This window comes from Salmo trutta, unplaced genomic scaffold (assembly GCF_901001165.1).
Source record: "Salmo trutta unplaced genomic scaffold, fSalTru1.1, whole genome shotgun sequence".
Taxonomy (NCBI): domain Eukaryota; kingdom Metazoa; phylum Chordata; class Actinopteri; order Salmoniformes; family Salmonidae; genus Salmo; species Salmo trutta.
This window is the reverse complement of record NW_021822297.1, coordinates 392,571-412,720: the sequence shown is the minus strand read 5'-3', so window position 1 is coordinate 412,720 and position 20,150 is coordinate 392,571. Positions and strand designations below refer to the sequence as shown.

The 20,150-nt window shown below is 49.6% G+C and overlaps 1 protein-coding gene across 1 annotated transcript in view; it reads left to right on the top strand.

The window, feature by feature from the left end:
- Positions 1 to 20,150, top strand: part of LOC115181565 (dedicator of cytokinesis protein 1-like) — a 196,669-nt gene that overhangs the window by 87,246 nt on the left and 89,273 nt on the right. The window contains exons 12-17 of the mRNA XM_029743459.1: positions 624 to 749; positions 1,963 to 2,087; positions 13,080 to 13,178; positions 13,286 to 13,358; positions 17,877 to 17,980; positions 19,171 to 19,354. Coding sequence (XP_029599319.1) covers positions 624 to 749; positions 1,963 to 2,087; positions 13,080 to 13,178; positions 13,286 to 13,358; positions 17,877 to 17,980; positions 19,171 to 19,354 — 711 coding nt within the window. The remainder of the gene's footprint in view (positions 1 to 623; positions 750 to 1,962; positions 2,088 to 13,079; positions 13,179 to 13,285; positions 13,359 to 17,876; positions 17,981 to 19,170; positions 19,355 to 20,150) is intronic.

The window sequence follows — 20,150 nt, the reverse complement described above, 5'->3', positions numbered from 1 at the left end:
CACCTCTTTTCCATACATAGTGAACTACGGGTCCTGGTCAAAAGTAGTGCACTACATAGGGAATAGGGGGGCCAATTGGGATGCGACCTCAGTCTATTGGCCAGTTACCTGAGGATGTTCCAACTACTGCTCCGTGTTCTGTTTCAGAACGATGTAAATGTTCTGTCTGATATGACCCATATTTCCTGAAGAAAGGAAGCAGTTACACACGAACCAAATGAAAATAATGACCTGCAGGATTTTAAAGCTTTATATTTGGAACGCTGGTAAACTACGAGCTGCCATAGAAACCCCTCTTCATAAACTAGAAAGGGTTTCCTGAAGAAGAAAAAAAAACGTGTGAATTGCTCCAGGTGGTAAATTAAGACTCCTTGACCTCCAGCCATTTGTCTTGGTTCTCATACCAACTGGAGATTCCCACTGAGATCGTCATACGTTGGTATTAGCAATAGCTTCCTTAACAACGGTCTCTGCTCCCTCCCTCCCTGTTCCCAGGTCTGTGGGTGACCCTGAACATGCTCTGATTTGATTGGTTACATGTCATATTCCCTGTTCCCAGGTCTGTGGGTGACCCTGAAGATGCTCTGATTTGATTGGTTACATGTCATATTCCCTGTTCCCAGGTCTGTGGGTGACCCTGAAGCTGCTTCCGGGTGATATCCATCAGATCAGGAAGGACTTCCCTCACCTGGTTGACCGTTCCACAGCCGTAGCCCGCAAGATGGGCTTCCCAGAAATCATCATGCCAGGTAGTATTATGATCCATTCAGAGATCTTCATGCCAGGTAGTTTTATGATCCATTCAGAGATCGTCATGCCAGGTAGTATTATGATCCATTCAGAGATCGTCATGCCAGGTAGTATTATGATCCATTCAGAGATCGATCGTCATGCCAGGTAGTATTATGATCCATTCAGAGATCGTCATGCCAGGTAGTATTATAATCCATTCAGAGATCGATCATCATGCCAGGTAGTATTATGATCCATTCAGAGATCGATCATCATGCCAGGTAGTATTATGATCCATTCAGAGATCGTCATGCCAGGTAGTATCAGAGATACTCTGAATGATCAGCTATGAAAAGCCAACTGACATTTACTCCTGAGGTGCTGACCTGTTGCACCCTCTACAACCACTGTGATTATTATTATCTGACCCTGCTGGTCATTTATGAACATTTGAACATCTTGGCCATGTTCTGTTATAATCTCCACCTGGCACAGCCAGAAGAGGACTGGCCACCCCTCATAGCCTGGTTCCTCTCTAGGTTTCTAATCTCCACCCAGCACAGCCAGAAGAGGACTGGCCACCCCTCATAGCCTGGTTCCTCTCTAGGATCCTTCCTAGGTTTTGGCCTTTCTAGGGAGTTTTTCCTAGCCACCGTGCTTCTACACCTGCATTACTTGCTGTTTGGGGTTTTAGGCTGGGTTTCTGTACAGCACTTTGAGATATCAGCTGATGTAAGAAGGGCTATATAAATAAATGTGTTTGATTGATTGATAGTATCGTGCCCTCTTTCCACTGTGAGATTCACACCGGTGTTGGCCTTGAAGACTCTATATATGGTCTGACTTGGGGCCAAATTGGGACAAGACCCTTTGTCAGTGAGATCCACATTCAGCATGCAGGTCTAGTCAGAACACGACCCTTTGTCAGTGAGATCTACATTCAGCGTGCAGGTCTAGTCAGAACACGACCCTTTGTCAGTGAGATCTACATTCAGCGTGCAGGTCTACAGTTAGAACACGACCCTTTGTCAGTGAGATCCACATTCAGCGTGCAGGTCTAGTCAGAACACGACCCTTTGTTAGTGAGATCCACATTCAGCATGCAGGTCTACAGTCAGAACACGACCCTTTGTCAGTGAGATCTACAGTTCAGCGTGCAGGTCTACAGTTAGAACACGACCCTTTGTCAGTGAGGTGTGTGAACTCATAAGCCTGTTTGTTTCTCCTTAGGTGACGTGCGTAACGATATCTACGTAACCCTGGTTCAGGGAGAGTTTGATAAAGGCAGCAAATCCACCCCCAAGAATGTGGAGGTCACCATGACAGTCTACGACGAGGACGGAAAGAAACTGGAGGTATTGAGACACACACACACACACACACACACACATACACACACACACACACACACACACACACACACACACACACGCACACACACAGAAAGAATGTGGAGGTACTGACTGACGAATTAATGTTGGTCTCACTGCTTTTTAGATCTCGTTCTGTCCACCTCGTGGTCCATTTTCTAGAGGGTTGACGTGCTGTAGTTCAGCTCTCACTGGGGAAAGTTCTGTCCACCTCGTGGTCCATTTTCTAGAGGTTTGACGTGCTGTAGTTCAGCTCTCACTGGGGAAAGTTCTGTCCACCTCGTGGTCCATTTTATAGAGGTTTGACGTGCTGTAGTTCAGCTCTCACTGGGGAAAGTTCTGTCCACCTCGTGGTCCATTTTCTAGAGGTTTGACGTGCTGTAGTTTCAGCTCTCACTGGGGAAAGTTCTGTCCACCTCGTGGTCCATTTTATAGAGGTTTGACGTGCTGTAGTTCAGCTCTCACTGGGGAAAGTTCTGTCCACCTCGTGGTCCATTTTCTAGAGGTTTGACGTGCTGTAGTTCAGCTCTCACTGGGGAAAGTTCTGTCCACCTCGTGGTCCATTTTCTAGAGGTTTGACGTGCTGTAGTTCAGTTCTCACTGGGGAAAGTTCTGTCCACCTCGTGGTCCATTTTCTAGAGGTTTGACGTGCTGTAGTTCAGCTCTCACTGGGGAAAGTTCTGTCCACCTCGTGGTCCATTTTCTAGAGGTTTGACGTGCTGTAGTTCAGCTCTCACTGGGGAAAGTTCTGTCCACCTCGTGGTCCATTTTCTAGATGTTTGACGTGCTGTAGTTCAGCTCTCACTGGGGAAAGTTCTGTCCACCTCGTGGTCCATTTTCTAGAGGTTTGACGTGCTGTAGTTCAGCTCTCACTGGGGAAAGTTCTGTCCACCTCGTGGTCCATTTTCTAGAGGTTTGACGTGCTGTAGATCAGCTCTCACTGGGGAAAGTTATGTCCACCTCGTGGTCCATTTTCTAGAGGTTTGACGTGCTGTAGTTCAGCTCTCACTGGGGAAAGTTCTGTCCACCTCGTGGTCCATTTTCTAGAGGTTTGACGTGCTGTAGTTCAGTTCTCACTGGGGAAAGTTCTGTCCACCTCGTGGTCCATTTTCTAGAGGTTTGACGTGCTGTAGTTCAGCTCTCACTGGGGAAAGTTCTGTCCACCTCGTGGTCCATTTTCTAGAGGTTTGACGTGCTGTAGTTCAGCTCTCACTGGGGAAAGTTCTGTCCACCTCGTGGTCCATTTTCTAGATGTTTGACGTGCTGTAGTTCAGCTCTCACTGGGGAAAGTTCTGTCCACCTCGTGGTCCATTTTCTAGAGGTTTGACGTGCTGTAGTTCAGCTCTCACTGGGGAAAGTTCTGTCCACCTCGTGGTCCATTTTCTAGAGGTTTGACGTGCTGTAGATCAGCTCTCACTGGGGAAAGTTATGTCCACCTCGTGGTCCATTTTCTAGAGGTTTGACGTGCTGTAGATCAGCTCTCACTGGGGAAAGTTCTGTCCACCTCGTGGTCCATTTTCTAGAGGTTTGACGTGCTGTAGTTCAGCTCTCACTGGGGAAAGTTCTGTCCACCTCGTGGTCCATTTTCTAGAGGTTTGACGTGCTGTAGTTCAGCTCTCACTGGGGAAAGTTCTGTCCACCTCGTGGTCCATTTTCTAGAGGTTTGATGTGCTGTAGTTCAGCTCTCACTGGGGAAAGTTCTGTCCACCTCGTGGTCCATTTTCTAGAGGTTTGACGTGCTGTATATTCACACAAATACATTGACATTCTCCTCCTCTCACACAGAGGAAATGACAGGCATTTGAAGACTAACTGAGCAGCCTTGTTCATCCACTCTGTTATACCTACTGGAGAGGAAGCAATGCTTCCTGTTGTTAACTTGACACATTAACACAACCCCACAAACAATGTTACGATGACCTGCGGCTGTAGGATAAACTTGTTGCTGTCGCAGGTTATCTATCATACCATTTGGTAGTGCCTGTCTTGACTGCATCAAATCCATGTAAAGAAACAAGCTAGCTACATGAGCCAGCTAACTAGCTAGCTAACGTTGCACGGCTAGTTGGGGCTGTTTTGCAGCGTTCCCCGTCCTTGTCTACGGCAACTTCATTCCGTCATTGTAATTCCATTTAGCAGTGATTTATAAATCTCCTACTTCCCCTTGCTACACATGGTTCCTCTGGCTGTGGTTCCTCTGGCTGACTGTGGTTCCTCTGACTGGCTGTGGTTCCTCTGACTGGCTGTGGTTCCTCTGGCTGACTGTGGTTCCTCTGTTTGACTGTGGTTCCTCTGGCTGACTGTGGTTCCTCTGGCTGACTGTGGTTCCTCTGGCTGACTGTGGTTCCTCTGGCTGACTGGTTCCTCTGGCTGACTGGTTCCTCTGGCTGGCTGGTTCCTCTGGCTAACTGTGGTTCCTCTGGCTGGCACATGAGCCAGCTAACTAGCTAGCTAACGTTGCACGGCTAGTTGGGGCTGTTTTGCAGCGTTCCCCGTCCTTGTCTACGGCAACTTCATTCCGTCATTGTAATTCCATTTAGCAGTGATTTATAAATCTCCTACTTCCCCTTGCTACACATGGTTCCTCTGGCTGTGGTTCCTCTGGCTGACTGTGGTTCCTCTGACTGGCTGTGGTTCCTCTGGCTGACTGTGGTTCCTCTGGCTGACTGGTTCCTCTGTTTGACTGTGGTTCCTCTGGCTGACTGTGGTTCCTCTGGCTGACTGTGGTTCCTCTGGCTGACTGGTTCCTCTGGCTGACTGGTTCCTCTGGCTGGCTGGTTCCTCTGGCTGACTGTGGTTCCTCTGGCTGGCTGTGGTTCCTCTGGCTGGCTGTGGTTCCTCTGGCTGACTGTGGTTCCTCTGGCTGACTGTGGTTCCTCTGGCTGACTGTGGTTCCTCTGGCTGACTGTGTTTCCTCTGGCTGACTGTGTTTCCTCTGGCTGACTGTGTTTCCTCTGGCTGACTGGTTCCTCTGACTGACTGGTTCCTCTGGCTGACTGACTGGTTCCTCTGGCTGGCTGTGGTTCCTCTGGCTGACTGGTTCCTCTGGCTGACTGTGGTTCCTCTGGCTGACTGTGGTTCCTCTGGCTGACTGGTTCCTCTGGCTGGCTGGTTCCTCTGGCTGACTGTGGTTCCTCTGGCTGGCTGTGGTTCCTCTGGCTGGCTGTGGTTCCTCTGGCTGACTGTGGTTCCTCTGGCTGACTGTGGTTCCTCTGGCTGACTGTGTTTCCTCTGGCTGACTGTGTTTCCTCTGGCTGACTGTGTTTCCTCTGGCTGACTGGTTCCTCTGACTGACTGGTTCCTCTGGCTGACTGACTGGTTCCTCTGGCTGGCTGTGGTTCCTCTGGCTGACTGGTTCCTCTGACTGACTGGTTCCTCTGGCTGGCTGTGGTTCCTCTGACTGACTGGTTTCTCTGGCTGACTGGTTCCTCTGGCTGACTGTGGTTCCTCTGGCTGACTGGTTTCTCTGGCTGACTGGTTCCTCTGGCTGACTGTGGTTCCTCTGGCTGACTGTGGTTCCTCTGGCTGACTGGTTCCTCTGGCTGGCTGTGGTTCCTCTGGCTGACTGTGGTTCCTCTGACTGACTGTGGTTCCTCTGGCTGACTGGTTCCTCTGGCTGACTGGTTCCTCTGGCTGACTGGTTCCTCTGGCTGACTGGTTCCTCTGGCTGACTGGTTCCTCTGTTCTGACTGGTTCCTCTGACTGACTGTGGTTCCTCTGGCTGTGGTGCCTCTGGCTGTGGTTCCTCTGACTGACTGTGGTTCCTCTGGCTGACTGGTTCCTCTGGCTGACTGTGGTTCCTCTGGCTGACTGGTTCCTCTGGCTGACTGGTTCCTCTGGCTGACTGGTTCCTCTGGCTGACTGGTTCCTCTGGCTGACTGTGGTTCCTCTGGCTGACTGGTTCCTCTGGCTGACTGTAGGTCCTCTGGCTGACTGGTTCCTCTGTTTGACTGTGGTTCCTCTGGCTGACTGTGGTTCCTCTGGCTGACTGGTTCCTCTGGCTGACTGGTTCCTCTGTTTGACTGTGGTTCCTCTGGCTGACTGTGGTTCCTCTGGCTGACTGGTTCCTCTGACTGACTGGTTCCTCTGTTCTGACTGGTTCCTCTGGCTGACTGTGGTTCCTCTGGCTGTGGTTCCTCTGGCTGTGGTTCCTCTGACTGACTGTGGTTCCTCTGGCTGACTGGTTCCTCTGGCTGACTGTGGTTCCTCTGGCTGACTGGTTCCTCTGGCTGACTGGTTCCTCTGGCTGACCGTGGTTCCTCTGGCTGACTGGTTCCTCTGGCTGACTGTAGGTCCTCTGGCTGACTGGTTCCTCTGGCTGACTGGTTCCTCTGGCTGACTGTGGTTCCTCTGGCTGACTGTGGTTCCTCTGGCTGACTGTGGTTCCTCTGGCTGACTGTGGTTCCTCTGGCTGACTGGTTCCTCTGGCTGACTGTGGTTCCTCTGGCTGACTGTGGTTCCTCTGGCTGACTGTGGTTCCTCTGGCTGACTGGTTCCTCTGGCTGACTGGTTCCTCTGGCTGACTGGTTCCTCTGGCTGACTGGTTCCTCTGGCTGACTGTGGTTCCTCTGGCTGGCTGTGGTTCCTCTGGCTGGCTGTGGTTCCTCTGGCTGACTGGTTCCTCTGGCTGACTGTGGTTCCTCTGGCTGTGGTTCCTCTGGCTGTGGTTCCTCTGACTGACTGTGGTTCCTCTGGCTGACTGGTTCCTCTGGCTGACTGTGGTTCCTCTGGCTGACTGGTTCCTCTGGCTGACTGGTTCCTCTGGCTGACCGTGGTTCCTCTGGCTGACTGGTTCCTCTGGCTGACTGTAGGTCCTCTGGCTGACTGGTTCCTCTGGCTGACTGTGGTTCCTCTGGCTGACTGTGGTTCCTCTGGCTGACTGTGGTTCCTCTGGCTGACTGTGGTTCCTCTGGCTGACTGGTTCCTCTGGCTGACTGTGGTTCCTCTGGCTGACTGTGGTTCCTCTGGCTGACTGGGTCCTCTGGCTGACTGGTTCCTCTGGCTGACTGGTTCCTCTGGCTGACTGGTTCCTCTGGCTGACTGGTTCCTCTGGCTGACTGGTTCCTCTGGCTGACTGTGGTTCCTCTGGCTGGCTGTGGTTCCTCTGGCTGGCTGTGGTTCCTCTGGCTGACTGGTTCCTCTGGCTGACTGTGGTTCCTCTGGCTGACTGTGGTTCCTCTGGCTGGCTGTGGTTCCTCTGGCTGGCTGTGGTTCCTCTGGCTGACTGGTTCCTCTGGCTGACTGTGGTTCCTCTGGCTGACTGGTTCCTCTGGCTGACCGTGGTTCCTCTGGCTGACTGGTTCCTCTGGCTGACTGTAGGTCCTCTGGCTGACTGGTTCCTCTGGCTGACTGGTTCCTCTGGCTGACTGTGGTTCCTCTGGCTGACTGTGGTTCCTCTGGCTGACTGTGGTTCCTCTGGCTGACTGTGGTTCCTCTGGCTGACTGGTTCCTCTGGCTGACTGTGGTTCCTCTGGCTGACTGTGGTTCCTCTGGCTGACTGGGTCCTCTGGCTGACTGGTTCCTCTGGCTGACTGGTTCCTCTGGCTGACTGGTTCCTCTGGCTGACTGGTTCCTCTGGCTGACTGGTTCCTCTGGCTGGCTGTGGTTCCTCTGGCTGGCTGTGGTTCCTCTGGCTGGCTGTGGTTCCTCTGGCTGACTGGTTCCTCTGGCTGACTGTGGTTCCTCTGGCTGACTGGTTCCTCTGGCTGACTGGTTCCTCTGGCTGGCTGTGGTTCCTCTGGCTGACTGTGGTTCCTCTTGGCTGACTGTGGTTCCTCTGGCTGACTGTGGTTCCTCTGGCTGACTGGTTCCTCTGGCTGACTGTGGTTCCTCTGGCTGACTGTGGTTCCTCTGGCTGACTGGTTCCTCTGGCTGACTGTGGTTCCTCTGGCTGACTGTGGTTCCTCTGGCTGACTGTGGTTCCTCTGGCTGACTGTGGTTCCTCTGGCTGACTGTGGTTCCTCTGGCTGACTGGTTCCTCTGGCTGACTGTGGTTCCTCTGGCTGACTGTGGTTCCTCTGGCTGACTGTGGTTCCTCTGACTGACTGTGGTTCCTCTGGCTGACTGGTTCCTCTGGCTGACTGGTTCCTCTGTTCTGACTGGTTCCTCTGACTGACTGTGGTTCCTCTGGCTGACTGGTTCCTCTGGCTGACTGACTGGTTCCTCTGGCTGACTGACTGGTTCCTCTGGCTGACTGGTTCCTCTGACTGACTGACTGGTTCCTCTGGCTGACTGGTTCCTCTGACTGACTGACTGGTTCCTCTGGCTGACTGTGGTTCCTCTGGCTGTGGTTCCTCTGACTGACTGGTGCCTCTGGCTGACTGGTTCCTCTGGCTGACTGGTTCCTCTGACTGACTAACTGGTTTCTCTGACTGACTGGTTCCTCTGACTGACTGACGATAACAACCAGTTAGACTTGTGTAGGCTACCGGTACCTCGTTTTATTAACGTTCAGAATGTTATGGTCTGTCCTTGTAGGCTTCCATGTAACAGATCATTTCATTTTACGCCAAGTCTGTTTATTGTTAATACAGGCTTACTGCTGTATGTATATATTATGTTTTTCTAAAATGAATAATACTCTTGGAGGTAATGGAATACTAAGGTCCGTTCAGATATTGTAATATGTGTATCCATCTCTAGTAGAGGCCAGCAGTAACCCCCTGCCTCCAGTAAGGAGGATGAGAGAGGCCTGGGGAGACCTGGCCTGATGGTTCTCCTGTTGGAGTGAGTCAGGCAGGGCTAGGCACGTGTGTGTGTGTGTGCGGGTTTCTGTGTTTCTGCGTTTCTTTGTGTGTGTGTGTGTGTGTGTGTGTGTGTGTGTGTGTGTGTGTGTGTGTGTGTGTGTGTGTGTGTGTGTGTGGAGGAGGAGTGACTTTGAGGGACCACTGACCTGGTTGATAGAGATTCATACATGAATGTCCCTCCCTCCCTCCTCATCCCTCCTCCTCATCCCTCCTTCCTCATCCCTCCTCCTCATCCCTCCTCATTCCTCCCTCCTCATCCATCCTCCCGCACTCCCCTCCCTCCATCCCCTCCCCTCCCTCATCCCTCCCCCACCACAGAGGACATAGTGGTGTACACCGAGGCCCTGACCCACCCCAGGGATCCCCCGGGGAAAGATAATGACTTGTCTGGACCAGTAGAACCAGCTGGTCTCTCCAGCAACACATGTACACACACGCATGCACACACACACACACGCACGCACGCACGCAGCAGCAGCGGTCAGTTTAATATTTAATTAGTAATTTCTTTCTAATTAAGCAGGGTGTTTTCTGGGGATTTGGGTTGGTGGACAGGCTGGCTGGAGTTTCTGCTTTATATCAACACACAGCCTTAAGCTGATGGTACTGGCTCCAGGTCCTCTGTAGTTCAGTTAGTAGAACATGGTTCCAGGTCCTCTGTAGTTCAGTTAGTAGAACATGGCTCCAGGTCCTCTGTAGTTCAGTTAGTAGAACATGGTCCTCTGTAGTTCAGTTAGTAGAACATGGCTCCAGGTCCTCTGTAGTTCAGTTAGTAGAACATGGTTCCAGGTCCTCTGTAGTTCAGTTAGTAGAACATGGCTCCAGGTCCTCTGTAGTTCAGTTAGTAGAACATGGCTCCAGGTCCTCTGTAGTTCAGTTAGTAGAACATGGTCCTGTGTAGTTCAGTTAGTAGAACATGGCTCCAGGTCCTCTGTAGTTCAGTTAGTAGAACATGGCTCCAGGTCCTCTGTAGTTCAGTTAGTAGAACATGGCTCCAGGTCCTCTGTAGTTCAGTTAGTAGAGCATGGTCCTCTGTAGTTCAGTTAGTAGAACATGGCTCCAGGTCCTCTGTAGTTCAGTTAATAGAACATGGCTCCAGGTCCTCTGTAGTTCAGTTAGTAGAACATGGCTGCAGGTCCTCTGTAGTTCAGATTGTAGAACATGGCTCCAGGTCCTCTGTAGTTCAGTTAGTAGAACATGGTCCTCTGTAGTTCAGTTAGTAGAACATGGTCCTCTGTAGTTCAGTTAGTAGAGCATGGCTGCAGGTCCTCTGTAGTTCAGTTAGTAGAACATGGCTCCAGGTCCTCTGTAGTTCAGTTAGTAGAGCATGGCTCCAGGTCCTCTGTAGTTCAGTTAGTAGAACATGGCTGCAGGTCCTCTGTAGTTCAGATAGTAGAACATGGTCCTCTGTAGTTCAGTTAGTAGAACATGGTCCTCTGTAGTTCAGTTAGTAGAACATGGTCCTCTGTAGTTCAGTTAGTAGAACATGGTCCTCTGTAGTTCAGTTAGTAGAACATGGTCCTCTGTAGTTCAGTTAGTAGAACATGGCTCCAGGTCCTCTGTAGTTCAGTTAGTAGAACATGGTCCTCTGTAGTTCAGTTAGTAGAACATGGTCCTCTGTAGTTCAGTTAGTAGAACATGGCTCCAGGTCCTCTGTAGTTCAGTTAGTAGAACATGGTCCTCTGTAGTTCAGTTAGTAGAACATGGTCCTCTGTAGTTCAGTTAGTAGAACATGGCTCCAGGTCCTCTGCAGTTCAGTTAGTAGAACATGGCTCCAGGTCCTCTGTAGTTCAGTTAGTAGAACATGGTCCTCTGTAGTTCAGTTAGTAGAACATGGCTCCAGGTCCTCTGTAGTTCAGTTAGTAGAACATGGCTGCAGGTCTTCTGTAGTTCAGATAGTAGAACATGGTCCTCTGTAGTTCAGTTAGTAGAACATGGCTGCAGGTCCTCTGTAGTTCAGTTAGTAGAACATGGTCCTCTGTAGTTCAGTTAGTAGAACATGGTCCTCTGTAGTTCAGTTAGTAGAACATGGTCCTCTGTAGTTCAGTTAGTAGAACATGGTCCTCTGTAGTTCAGTTAGTAGAACATGGTCCTCTGTAGTTCAGTTAGTAGAGCATGGCTCCAGGTCCTCTGTAGTTCAGTTAGTAGAACATGGCTCCAGGTCCTCTGTAGTTCAGATAGTAGAACATGGTCCTCTGTAGTTCAGTTAGTAGAACATGGTCCTCTGTAGTTCAGTTAGTAGAACATGGTCCTCTGTAGTTCAGTTAGTAGAACATGGTCCTCTGTAGTTCAGTTAGTAGAACATGGTCCTCTGTAGTTCAGTTAGTAGAGCATGGCTCCAGGTCCTCTGTAGTTCAGTTAGTAGAGCATGGCTCCAGGTCCTCTGTAGTTCAGTTAGTAGAACATGGCTCCAGGTCCTCTGTAGTTCAGATAGTAGAACATGGTCCTCTGTAGTTCAGTTAGTAGAACATGGTCCTCTGTAGTTCAGTTAGTAGAACATGGTCCTCTGTAGTTCAGTTAGTAGAACATGGTCCTCTGTAGTTCAGTTAGTAGAACATGGCTCCATGTCCTCTGTAGTTCAGTTAGTAGAGCATGGCTGCAGGTCCTCTGTAGTTCAGTTAGTAGAACATGGTCCTCTGTAGTTCAGTTAGTAGAACATGATCCTCTGTAGTTCAGTTAGTAGAACATGGCTGCAGGTCCTCTGTAGTTCAGTTAGTAGAACATGGTCCTCTGTAGTTCAGTTAGTAGAACATGGTCCTCTGTAGTTCAGTTAGTAGAACATGGTCCTCTGTAGTTCAGTTAGTAGAACATGGCTCCAGGTCCTCTGTAGTTCAGTTAGTAGAACATGGCTCCAGGTCCTCTGTAGTTCAGTTAGTAGAACATGGTCCACTGTAGTTCAGTTAGTAGAACATGGTCCTATATAGTTCAGTTAGTAGAACATGGCTCCAGGTCCTCTGTAGTTCAGTTAGTAGAACATGGTCCACTGTAGTTCAGTTAGTAGAACATGGTCCTATATAGTTCAGTTAGTAGAACATGGCTCCAGGTCCTCTGTAATTCAGTTAGTTGAACATGGTCCACTGTAGTTCAGTTAGTAGAACATGGTCCTATATAGGTCAGTTAGTAGAACATGGCTCCAGGTCCTCTGTAGTTCAGTTAGTAGAACATGGTCCACTGTAGTTCAGTTAGTAGAACATGGTCCTCTGTAGTTCAGTTAGTAGAACATGGCTCCAGGTCCTCTGTAGATCAGTTAGTAGAACATGGCTCCAGGTCCTCTGTAGTTCAGTTAGTAGAACATGGTCCACTGTAGTTCAGTTAGTAGAACATGGTCCTCTGTAGTTCAGTTAGTAGAACATGGCTCCAGGTCCTCTGTAGTTCAGTTAGTAGAACATGGCTCCAGGTCCTCTGTAGTTCAGTTAGTAGAACATGGCTCCAGGTCCTCTGTAGTTCAGTTAGTAGAACATGGCTCCAGGTCCTCTGTAGTTCAGTTAGTAGAGCATGGTTCCAGGTCCTCTGTAGTTCAGTTAGTAGAACATGGTCCTCTGTAGTTCAGTTAGTAGAACATGGTCCTCTGTAGTTCAGTTAGTAGAACATAGCTCCAGGTCCTCTGTAGTTCAGTTAGTAGAACATGGCTCCAGGTCCTCTGTAGTTCAGTTAGTAGAACATGGCTCCAGGTCCTCTGTAGTTCAGTTAGTAGAACATGGCTCCAGGTCCTCTGTAGTTCAGTTAGTAGAACATGGCTCCAGGTCCTCTGTAGTTCAGTTAGTAGAGCATGGTTCCAGGTCCTCTGTAGTTCAGTTAGTAGAACATGGTCCTGTGTAGTTCAGTTAGTAGAACATGGTCCTCTGTAGTTCAGTTAGTAGAACATGGCTCCAGGTCCTCTGTAGTTCAGTTAGTAGAACATGGCTCCAGGTCCTAAGTAGTTCAGTTAGTAGAACATGGCTCCAGGTCCTATATAGTTCAGTTAGTAGAACATGGCTCCAGGTCCTCAGTAGTTCAGTTAGTAGAACATGACTCCAGGTTCTCTGTAGTTCAGTTAGTAGAACATGGCTCCAGGTCCTATATAGGTTAGTTAGTAGAGCATGGCTTTTACAGTATAGTGGTTTGATTCCAGGGACAACCCTTATGTAAAATGTACGGATAACTTTAAGTTGCTTTGGATTAAAGCTTCTGCTAAGTGGTTTTTATTATTATATTAAAATACATTCTCCATTTCCACCTTTCTCTCTCTCAGAACGTGATGTTCCCTGGTGCTGGAGACGAGGGCATCTTGGAGTATAAGTCTGTCATCTACTACCAGATCAAACAGCCACGCTGGTTTGAAACCATCAAGGTTAGTCTGTCTATACCCCTGTGTGTTTGTGAGTGTGTGTACTTTAATTTGAGATGCGTTGAGTTTCATTTAGCCGTCTGTCTCCTGCCTTACTGTTTAACCTCCAGGTTGCCATCCCTATTGAAGACGTGAACCGAAGTCACCTGCGCTTCACCTTCCGTCACCGATCATCTCAAGAATGTAAGTACAAATGTGAATGTTTTTAAGGTCTTTTCTGACTTTATGGGGATGACAGTGGGGAGAGATGGAGAGGGTGACAGTGGGGAGAGATGGAGATGGTGACAGTGGGGAGAGATGGAGAGAGGGTGACAGTGGGGAGAGATGGAGAGGGTGACAGTGGGGAGAGATGGAGAGGGTGACAGTGGGGAGAGATGGAGAGGATGACAGCGGGGAGAGATGGAGAGGGTGACAGTGGGGAGAGATGGAGAGAGGGTGACAGTGGGGAGAGATGGAGAGAGGGTGACAGTGGGGAGAGATGGAGAGAGGGTGACAGTGGGGAGAGATGGAGAGAGGGTGACAGTGGGGAGAGATGGAGAGAGGGTGACAGTGGGGAGAGATGGAGAGGGTGACAGTGGGGAGAGATGGAGAGAGGATGACAGTGGGGAGAGATGGAGAGAGGGTGACAGTGGGGAGAGATGGAGAGGGTGACAGTGGGGAGAGATGGAGAGGGTGACAGTGGGGAGAGATGGAGAGGGTGACAGTGGGGAGAGATGGAGATGGTGACAGTGGGGAGAGATGGAGAGGGTGACAGTGGGGAGAGATGGAGAGGGTGACAGTGGGGAGAGATGGAGAGGGTGACAGTGGGGAGAGATGGAGAGGGTGACAGTGGGGAGAGATGGAGAGGGTGACAGTGGGGAGAGATGGAGAGAGGGTGACAGTGGGGATAGATGGAGAGAGGGTGACAGTGGGGAGAGATGGAGGGAACTTAGATCACTAGGCCACGAGCACAAATTTAAATTCATGGACCACTAGACCACCCTAGGCCATGAGCACAAATATAAATTCATAATTTAGACCACTAGGCTACGAGCACAAATTTAAATTCATACAATTATTCAGACAATGAATTCATAAATACTAAGCAATTGGCTCCTAATCTGTCCCCAGTCGTCCAAGTCAAGCAGACTGGGTCCTGGCCCTACATCCTGGCACTCATAGGGAACAGGGGGCCGTTTAGGACACAAGCGCTGGTCATAACAATTACTTTACGGTTCACCCTGTGTCACTTTAATTGTGGAATGAAATTCCCCTACATAAATGAGATTCATATTATTCTGTTGGAATGGCTGGGCTGGCTGTCAGTGGGCCCAGGCTGACTGTCAGTGGGCCCAGGCTGACTGTCAGTGGGCCCAGGCTGGCTGTCAGTGGGCCCAGGCTGGCTGTCAGTGGGCCCAGGCTGGCTGTCAGTGGGCCCAGGCTGGCTGTCAGTGGGCACCGGCTGGCTGTCAGTGGGCCCGGGCTGGCTGTCAGTGGGCCCGGGCTGGCTGTCAGTGGGCCCAGGCTGTCTGTCAGTGGGCCCAGGCTGGCTGTCAGTGGGCCCAGGTTGGCTGTCAGTGGGCCCAGGCTGGCTGTCAGTGGGCCCAGGCTGGCTGTCAGTGGGCCCAGGCTGGCTGTCAGTGGGCCCAGGTTGGCTGTCAGTGGGCCCAGGCTGGCTGTCAGTGGGCCCAGGCTGGCTGTCAGTGGGCCCAGGCTGGCTGTCAGTGGGCCCAGGCTGGCTGTCAGTGGGCCCAGGCTGGCTGTCAGTGGGCACCGGCTGGCTGTCAGTGGGCCCGGGCTGGCTGTCAGTGGGCCCGGGCTGGCTGTCAGTGGGCCCGGGCTGGCTGTCAGTAGGCCCGGGCTGGCTGTCAGTGGGCCCAGGTTGGCTGTCAGTGGGCCCAGGCTGGCTGTCAATGGGCCCAGGCTGGCTGTCAGTGGGCCCAGGCTGGCTGTCAGTGGGCCCAGGGTGGGAGAATAAAAGGCCTGTAACTGCTCATTTGTATGTTGGGAAAGGCGTCTGCCTGGCTGAAGGGACTCAATTATAAATGTATTTCTTTATTTTTGGTAGTGTTTTTAATGTTTATGAGTGTGGACCAGGGCTGAGGAAGCCTGTCCTGGCAGCCTTGTTGCTCCATCTGCTCGCCACATGGTGTGTTATTGGTTAGCCAAGAGGAGCTTGGCGGGGTGGCCGTATGCAAAACGATCAATTAGCAGGTCCAGACAGCCTGGACTGGGGGTTGTCTGTCTGAAACGTGCTGTAGTTAGGGTGAAGCTATCTGTCCTCTCCTTCAACATTGACACACACACTCACACGGTTGTGGGCTTCAGCAAAGATTAATTCTCTAGCACAGTTTACTTCTCATACAGCCAGCCAGCCATTCACTCAGCCAGCCAGTCACTCAGCCAGCCAGTCACTCAGCCAGCCAGCCAGTCACTCAGCCAGCCAGCCATTCACTCAGCCAGCCATTCGCTCAGCCAGCCAGCCAGCCAGTCAGTCGCTCAGCCAGCCAGCCAGCCAGCCAGTCAGTCGCTCAGCCAGCCCCTGCCCCTGCCCAGTCAAGTGAAATCCATAGATTAGGGTCTAATGAATTTATTTAAATTGACAAATGTCCTTTGAACTGTAATTCAGTCAAATATTTTAAATTGTTGCATTTTGAAATCCTTTTTGTTCAGTATAGTTAATTGCCTTGTCTTTCTGTCTGTGGTTGGATGATTACCTGAGGCATGTTTGATGGCCCTAATCCCCTGTTGGGAACCATGTTGTCATTTAGTGTATACGAGGTTGGAGAGAAAGAGCACGTTTCAGACAGTTCATTCTAGGTCAGTGAACAGCTGAGATGTGCAGGTTTCTGGACCAAATAATCCTCTGCCTCCCAAACTGAAGCGGTTTTCATCTGTGATTCTGTGCTTGTGTCTGATGGAAGTCATTGCGTAGTGAATCCACTCCTCTCCTGATTCTGCACCATACGTACCGTAGTGCTCCTCTATCTTTCTATTGGTTGTCTTCCAGTCCAGCGAGCAGAGCGATTATTCACCGCGCCAGGCTTACGGGCAGAAATCCAATAAGTTGATTTATACAGATAGAACGCGCCAGATACTCTGGTGAATCACGGTCTGAACATCACGTACATTTGAGCTTGTTGATGTGTGATGGTGATGTATGCGGTCCCATCCGACGCTAAACTTCCTGGACACGGCCATAACTCTCCTCTCTGTTTATATATAGGACCCACACTGAGACTGCTTCACAAATACTGCTCTATTGTCTGTGTAGTACACTTAGGGTCTGGTCAAAATATACAGTGTGCTGACATCATTCTCCCTGGGATAATGTAGCAAAGAGGTAGTCCAAATCATCTCTGCCATGTGGTCGCTAACGACTGGATACAACACACACATCAAATCAAAATCAAATCAAATGTATTTATAAAGCCCTTCTTACATCAGCTGATATCTCAAAGTGCTGTACAGAAACCCAGCCTAAAACCCCAAACAGCAAGCAATGCAGGTGTAGAAGCACGGTGGCTAGGAAAAACTCCCTAGAAAGGCCAGAACCTAGGAAGAAACCTAGAGAGGAACCAGGCTATGAGGGGTGGCCAGTCCTCTTCTGGCTGTGCCGGGTGGAGATTATAACAGAACATGGCCAAGATGTTCAAATGTTCATAAATGACCAGCATGGTCAAATAATAATAATCATAGTAGTTGTCGAGGGTGCAACAAGTCAGGAACTCAAGAGTAAGTGTCAGTTGGCTTTTTCATAGCCGATCTTTGAGAGTATCTCTACCGCTCCTGCTGTCTCTAGAGAGTTGAAAACAGCAGGTCTGGGACAGGTAGCACATTACAGTTCAGATCATTGGACTCATATGTGTCCTGACTGAGGATGAGATAGTGTATTACTCATATGTGTTCTGGTTGACTGGTTCAGTGGGGCTCTAACTGGTTGTCTGGTTCAGTGGGGCTCTAACTGGTTGTCTGGTTCAGTGGGGCTCTAACTGGTTGTCTGGTTCAGTGGGGCTCTAACTGGTTGCCTGGTTCAGTGGGCCTGGGCTCTAACTGGTTGTCTAGTTCAGTGGGCCGGGGCTCTAACTGGTTGTCTGGTTCAGTGGGCCTGGGCTCTAACTGGTTATCTAGTTCAGTGGGCCTGGGCTCTAACTGGTTGTCTGGTTCAGTGGGGCTCTAACTGGTTGTCTGGTTCAGTGGGGCTCTAACTGGTTGTCTGGTTCAGTGGGGCTCTAACTGGTTGTCTGGTTCAGTGGGGCTCTAACTGGTTGCCTGGTTCAGTGGGCCTGGGCTCTAACTGGTTGCCTGGTTCAGTGGGCCTGGGCTCTAACTGGTTGTCTGGTTCAGTGGGGCTCTAACTGGTTGCCTGGTTCAGTGGGCCGGGGCTCTAACTGGTTGTCTGGTTCAGTGGGCCTGGGCTCTAACTGGTTGTCTGGTTCTGTGGGCCGGGGCTCTAACTAGCTGTTGACAGCAGAGCTAAGCTGCTTTAGCCTCACCCTTGTTACCCTGGCCCTGTTCTGTGTCCCTCCGGACCCTCCAAAGGCAGTGAGACTAATGACCAGTGATGGGCTCCAGCCCATTCCCATTCCAAGCCCCAGCCAAGACCAGCCCGAGCCAAGCCCAGCTCCCAGCCCAACCTGGGCCCAGCCCCCAAGCCCAGTTCCAGCCTCGCCGCCTTTCCAGCTAAAACACCACCTCCTCTGTATCCCCTCCCCCCTGCAGCCAAAGATAAATCAGAGAAGATATTCGCCCTGTCGTTTGTGAAGCTGATGAGGTACGATGGGACGACCCTGAGGGACGGAGAGCACGATCTCATCGTATACAAGGTAGGTAATATAACACCACCTCATCATATACAGGGTAGGTAATATAACACCACCTCATCATATACAGGGTAGGTAATATAACACCACCTCATCATATACAGGTAATATAACACCACCTCATCATATACAGGTAATACAACACCACCTCATCATATACAGGGTAGGTAATATAACACCACCTCATCATATACAGGGTAGGTAATATAACACCACCTCATCATATACAGGGTGGGTCATATAACACCACCTCTTCATATACAGGGTAGGTAATATAACACCACCTCATCATATACAGGAAATATAACACCACCTCATCATATACAGGGTAGGTAATATAACACCACCTCATCATATACAGGGTAGGTAATTTAACACCACCTCATCATATACAGGTAATATAACACCACCTCATTGTATAAAGGGTAGGTAATATAACACCACCTCATCATATACAGGTAATAAAACACCACCTCATCATATACAGGTAATATAACACCACCTCATCATATACAGGGTAGGTAATATAACACCACCTCATCATCTACAGGTAATATAACACCACCTCATCATCTACAGGTAATATAACACCACCTCATCATACACAGGTAATATAACACCACCTCATCATATACAGGTAATATAACACCACCTCATCATATACAGGTAATATAACACCACCTCATCATCTACAGGTAATATAACACCACCTCATCATCTACAGGTAATATAACACCACCTCATCGTATACAGGTTAGGTAATATAACACCACCTCATCATATACAGGTAATATAACACCACCTCATCGTATACAGGGTAGGTAATATAACACCACCTCATCATCTACAGGGTAGGTAATATAACACCACCTCATCATATACAGGTAATATAACACCACCTCATCATATACAGGGTAGGTAATATAACACCACCTCATCATATACAGGTAATATAACACCACCTCATCATATACAGGTAATATAACACCACCTCATCATATACAGGGTAGGTAATATAACACCACCTCATCATCTACAGGTAATATAACACCACCTCATCATCTACAGGTAATATAACACCACCTCATCGTATACAGGTAATATAACACCACCTCATCATCTACAGGGTTGGTAATGTAATACCACGGACAAGGTGTGTTTGTATATTTAATTCTGTGTTCTATGGCCCCCAGGCGGAGGCTAAGAAGCTGGAGGACTCGTCTCTGTACCTGAACGTTCCTGCTACCAAGGTGGAGTTGGAGGAGAAGGGCTTGTCCACCACAGGGAAGGGCACACACAACCTGGGCAACTGTACCATCAGCAAGGACTCCTTCCAGATAGCAACCCTGGTGTGTTCTACCAAGCTCACACAGAACGGTAAAAAGACTCTCTCTCCCTCTAGCCCTCTCTCCTTCCAGCCCAATACAGCATCGCCTCCTGCCTTCTCTCCCTCCTCTACTCTCTCTCGCTTTCTCTCTCCCTCCAGCCCTCCCTCCCTCCAGCCCTCCCTCCCTCCCTCCAGCCCTCCCTACTTCTCTCTCTCTCCATCTCTCTCTCTGTACCATTGAAGACCTCATTATAACTCTATAGAATGACATGTGCCTCATCTAGGACTGTACCATTGACCACCTCATTATAACTCTATAGAATGACATGTTCCTCATCTAGGACTGTACCATTGACCACCTCATTATAACTATATAGAATGACATGAGCCTCATCTAGGACTGTACCATTGACCACCTCATTATAACTCTATAGAATGACATGTGCCTCATCTAGGACTGTACCATTGAACACCTCATTATAACTCTATAGAATGACATGTGCCTCATCTAGGACTGTACCATTGAACACCTCATTATAACTCTATAGAATGACATGTTCCTCATCTAGGACTGTACCATTGAACACCTCATTAGAACTCTATACAATGACATGTACCTCATCTAGGACTGTACCATTGACCACCTCATTATAACTATATAGAATGACATGTGCCTCATCTAGGACTGTACCATTGACCACCTCATTATAACTATATAGAATGACATGTTCCTCATCTAGGACTGTACCATTGACCACCTCATTATAACTATATAGAATGACATGATCCTCATCTTGGACTGTACCATTGACCACCTCATTATAACTCTATAGAATGACATGAGCC